The 5,628-nt window shown below is 42.0% G+C and overlaps 1 protein-coding gene across 3 annotated transcripts in view; it reads right to left on the bottom strand.

Moving 5' to 3' along the window:
- Positions 1-5,628, bottom strand: part of stxbp4 (syntaxin binding protein 4) — a 27,781-nt gene continuing 22,153 nt past the window's right edge. Inside the window, exons 21-22 of one of the 3 annotated variants that reach the window (XM_080478073.1) lie at positions 910-967; positions 1-272 (exon numbers count right to left, since the gene is read on the bottom strand). In XM_080478073.1, coding sequence (XP_080334199.1) covers positions 110-272; positions 910-967 — 221 coding nt within the window. In that variant the 3' untranslated portion in view covers positions 1-109. Of the gene's footprint in view, positions 273-909; positions 968-3,981 lie in introns of those variants that run through there. The other 2 variants (XM_080478074.1, XM_080478075.1) reach the window with 2 other exon arrangements.

The raw sequence follows: 5,628 nt of genomic DNA on the forward strand, positions 1-5,628 counted from the left end.
GTGAGGGTTAAATTGTCTTTTGAGTTTTATTAGGTGCAGTTTGAGCCATCGCGCTTTGACAGAGTTCTTATTTGCACAGATGAATTGTTTCTTCGGTGTTGCGACGTTTCTACATCTCAGTCTCGATGGACGGACTCGGCCTGCGGTCGCCCGTCTTTCCGTCTCGCGCTCCCTCCGACTCCTTGTCTCCCGACGACGGTGGCGTTCTCACGCCCCCTCCTCCTCCGCCGCCACTCCCGGGAAGTGTCCACGACGTGGTCTGGGTCACGTGACTGCAGAAGGTCAGATTCATGGAGGAATTCATCAGAACCATCGCTGGTCATATTGTCACGTGTGGGGAAACTGCTGAGCGCCACCTCACTGCTGATGTGTGAATCACATCTTAATGGGAAGAGTTAAAGTCAAAAGCAAGGAGATATGAGAAATTTACAAATCTAGTATGTCTGAGATATAAATCACTATTTGGATTTTAATCTGACATTAAAGAGGGGAAAATAATACAAACCACTCATTTTTAAAGCAGCCAGTAAAATTTCTGAGAATTTCTAAGAAAACTGAAAAATTTAAGAGATCTGGAGAAATTATAAACTTTATTAGAAATGTACATTTTCAAATCTTTTCGAAAAGCAACACTTTGCTGAGAATTGATTTTTTTTATAAATTTATACAAATGGATTGAGTTTGCATTGGGGGAAAAAAAATCCTTAAATATTGAAAATTGTGAATCTTGTGAGATTGACTCGATGAATGAACAATGCAAATTATCTCTGGGACTTAATGATAATAAACCTCCCGAAGAAAGGGCTAACCTGTTTATTTTGTGCGCTTATTGAACTCTGGACTCTTAAAACTGAAACTCGGTGAAGCGTCTCTGCAGTTGGACTTACGTCGGGGGTTCATTTCTCTTACTTGATGTAATATTTGACTCCGTCCGCCGTGTACGCCTCCTCCCAGCCGTACGGCAAACCTGCAGGGCCCAAAGAACTTTTTAGCACTTCAACAAATCCAGGAAGACCCATTAGGGTGCTGAGTGTGTGTGTGTGTGTGTGTGTGTGTGTGTGTGTGTGTGTGTGTGTGTGTGTGTGTGTGTGTGTGTGTGTGTGAGATTGGGTTTCCCCGAGGGGCTCTACAGACTCGTGGTGCCGTCGCCACCCCCCCCCCCACCCCCCAGGCCGGCTCCGCTGTACTTTTCCAGCATATCTCGAACATCTCGCCACTTAGGACGAGCCAATAAGGCGAGAAGTCTCTTAACCCCGTTTCAGAGAACAAAAGGGGGCCAAGTTTCAAACGCCGGCCCCCGGACAACAGAGCGCAAACCGACACTGAAGCTTCACACCTCCACTGAATGGAGGGGCTGATGTAGGAGTCGGATCAGTGACCTGGGCCCCAGCGAGAGGCGTCGGACACCAAACATGACAACAAGAACGTGTCAGGAGGTGGTTTGTCACACGTTTACAACATCATTTATTAATCGCACCTTTCACTTCTACTGCACTTCGGTTGATTTTAATCAAAGATTTCTACACAAGAGGAACAAGCTCCCCCCCCGGGCCTGACATACTTTATGACTGGTATCGTGTTACATTAGTTAGTAGAGGAAGATGCTCTAATGTTTGGCTCAAGTTACATCAGTGATTTTTCAAAATCTAAATTATTTTTTAAAAATTTTATTTTATTTTATTGTTTGTTTGTGTGCGTGTGTGTGTGTGTGTGTGTGTGTGTGTGTGTGTGTGTGTGTGTGTGTGTGTGTGTGTGTGTGTGTGTGTAGAGACACTGTGGTTGTCATTCTCACCACGTGAACAAAGACACTCGATCTGAGGTGGGATGCTGTTTTGTGTTGTGAATAACAAACCACCTCATGCTCAGATACATTACATGGGGCAGGTTTCACCCTGTGGGGGGAAGGGGGGGGGGGGGGGGGGGGGGCATAGGAGCACATTATAATGATAAAAACTGAACAGACCAACAAAGACGTTCATTCTTTGTTTCTGCTGCTGTTATTTTGTTGTTTAAAAATACGACTCAGCAGGTTTTTCTCTCTGTGCGATGACTGAGTGGCTTTTTATTTCGGACTCAGCAGGATGAAAGTTGATGACTTGCCATCGGGCCGCAGCACAAGCTTTCCATCACTTCTCAGACATTTTGGAGGGTCGCTAGAAGGATACGGTCGCCATGGTGACTGTGTGAGGAGGATGAAGCTGCTCAGTGCAAAGTGATGAAGAGCCAGTCAGGTTGTCATGATGATGTGATATCTCTCTCTCGTTCTCTCTCTCTGACCTCATTCCTCTTGTTCGTACCTCCTGTTTCTCTCTCAGTGAAAGGTTGCGTTTCTGAATCTCGTCATTTCATTATGTGTTTTCATTATATTCCATAACCAAGCTGAAATATTGCCCTGTTATGCGTTCCAGCGGGTGGTGTTGTCTACGTGCTGCAGGTATTTGAACGTCTGGTACTTCCTTTGGGCAAACGAAGGGCTGACATTAGTCTATTTCCTGGATGTATTTAAGACCCATCGTGTCCACATGAACATGTGGTTCTGTCTATTTACTGGATGTGCCTCAAACTCTCAGTCAGGCACGTATTTCTTGAAATGATGAAACGCGTCTTCTTCACTATCGGAGTACCTGCGGGCTCAGTCTACTTGCTGGAATGACTCTGAAAATGTGCTACCTGCTTGCAATCCAAAACATATATGAGAAACATTTACTCCGAGGTCTTTCTTTCTTTAGTACCTCTATCCAAAGACTCAGAAACTTGACTTTTCATGAATCATTTTAGTTAAAAGTTGGTCTCATAATCCTCGTGTCATTTTGGTATGTTAAACTGTATTCTAATAATTGTCTTTTCTTTTGAGCCTTTTTGAGGTATTTTACATGTTTGGGATGACATATGAGATAATTAAATGAGGCCTCATGGTTTGTTCTTATGTCAACGTTTTGCATTTATTTATTTTTCCAGTTTTGACACATCATGTGGTCAATCAGTGTATTGTTGAAGTATTTTGATCTCATGGGGCCTTTGAGTGCTTTTGTGCTGGATTAGTTTCTTTGCTTTCATTGTTTTCCATGGTGTTTAGTTGATTTAGTTCAAGTAATCTTTAGCGTTTTTTCTTTTTTTTATATAATTCTGTGTCAATCCAGTTACTTTGATTGTTTGGAAGTTGATTATTTTCAGCAGTTTTGCTCTTTCATCATGAGTTCCCTTCATTGTTTTGGGTTCATTTAGGTATTTTACACTTGATTCTTTTGTTATTTCGGATCCTTCTTGTCATTTTAAATCTCTTAAGGTCAATCCGAGAAGTGTTTTTACTGTTTTGATGGGTTTTTTGTGTGTGTGATTACAGTCATTTTTCCACCATCTGGTGACATTTGAAATCTTGAAAAGAGTCGTTCGTGTCAGCCAAAGCTTTTCTAACCAACCTTTATTTCATGTCATGAGCGGGTCAGACAGAGAAAATGACGACGACAGAGAACCACTGGAGATCTGCAGCTTGTTTCACATCTTCACTCTACAGCGCCCCCTTCAGGCCGGAGCTGTTCTCTCAGCTCCGGGACCAACGGAACGGTCTCTCTCCTCCCGCTCTGCCCCGCTGAGACTCTCAGCTTTGATTTATTGGCTAACCTATGGCACGAACATCCGGCCTCTCGGACACTAAGACGGGGGGATCGGGGGGAGGAAACTGAAACACTGCTTCATGTCTCTATTGATACAGATGTCGGAGGTCAACGAGATCCAAAGGACCACACCAATGTTTTGGGAGGTTTGTCCACCACTTTGGCACCTTATTACAATTAAATCCAACTGAAATTTCTTTTGGCATCTCGGGGGGGGGGGGGGGGGGAGTAGAGTCAGAAGTTACTCTGGAAAGAAACGTCAAAATATATCAATACCCTGACATTTTTTTACTATTTCCCATGATCCAATGTACAACGACTGAAGCAAATTCATCATATATATATATATATATTTTTTTTTTTTTTTCGGCCACTTTGAGGCACAAATACATGAAATGATGTGACTCAGTCAGTAACATCAACCTCTGGTGGAGATTCATCATACAGTGGTTATGAAATCTGAATAACACTGCAGAAAACATTGCCACACAAATGAATGGGGAATTTTAAAAAGTCGGCCATGTTTTCCGTCCTCTCCAGCCGTTCTCACTTCGTAATGATTTGTGTCCTGATCCTTCTTCGATGATGTTCAATGTAAGATTTCAAAAGGATTTTGGAAAAAAAAAATAAAATTAAGAAAATAAATCCAAAATGATTCAATCATCAATTTTTACAGTCCTCTACCTCTCCCACTTTCAGAGCGAAAGTAGAGTATTGCTTAGATTAAACTCATAAAGGGACATTCAAAAAATGATATTTGCAAAGAGGACTAAACATTTTCATAAACATTTTCAGCATTTCTGCTGTTTCCATGTATACGGATATCATTTTCAAAAGGTTTTCATCGAAACACAAAACTTTCCTGAAACGAGAACCCCAAAGCGATGCATTTTACTTGATATGTTGTATAAACCGGGCCTGGATCTGTCTGCCTTAATGACACAAACTCAATAAAACTTGTCTATTTTTTTTTTTTTTTTTTAAATAACTACATTTTCCCCACATTAAAAGATATTTTTTATCTCAAAAGTTGTTTAAAACGTCAAAAAAACCAAACTTGAATAGATGACAGAAAATGTTTGAACAAGCAAGAGACTAGATTAATCTCTCTTTTCTTATAGATACGGAAGTCGCAGTTTTTCAAACGCTATCTCTTACAGGGCAACCTTTGAGAAAACTGGAAAAAAAATCTCCTGTTTAAAGCATTGTGGAGACACTAAAGTACATCAGGACATCCCACGCCAAGTGACCTTTTTCTTTTTACATCAACGACTTGTTTTACCCACTATTCATACGCTGCTTTTCAACTTTTCCATCCACTTCCACTTCAAATGTTTGGTCGGAAACAGAAACGAGGGTTGTCTTTAACTCGTGATATTTCCTGTTTGAGCCACTTTCGAGACATGGAATTACATCAGAGTATTCAGGAGATGACTGTGTTTCGTTTCTTGGAAACAGTTCTAGTGTAGAATTTCTAGTTTTGGTGAATCGGTTCTAATTCTGAACTTTTTTCTTTGTCTATTTTTGCCAGCAGAATATGTCCGAATCAGCAGCTGATTGGCTCAGAGAGTCTTTCTCCGTCTAATATAATCCATTGGGACACTTCTGAATACCTAACGTTGAAAGGAGGACCAATCAGAGGCAAGCAGTGGCTCTAACTCGACACTCCAAACTACGTAACAGATTTTCCTTCTTGGATTTTTTGGGGGTGGGGAATTTTGCTGCGGTTTGAGGTGCTGTTAAGCCGATCACAAAATCAAAATGAGACCAGTGGGCCAAATCTTGCAAAACCTTCATGTAGTCCAGTGAGTCGACACTGGTCCGGTGTGTGAACCTGAACACCCCACACGCCTGTCCCTCAGTCTGAGGCGGGCTTGTTTTCGGTACCTGCCGGTGGCTGCAGGTTCAAACTTGGGAGGGGAGCTTGCTACAGTTCAGTGGGTCGATCAGAAGAAAGTGCAGTGATGCTTCACAGGAACACAGAGTCATGCAGAGTAAAGACGGGAGTCCGTGG

The sequence above is a fragment of the Lipophrys pholis genome (assembly GCF_963383615.2).
Source record: "Lipophrys pholis genome assembly, chromosome: 1".
Classification (NCBI taxonomy): domain Eukaryota; kingdom Metazoa; phylum Chordata; class Actinopteri; order Blenniiformes; family Blenniidae; genus Lipophrys; species Lipophrys pholis.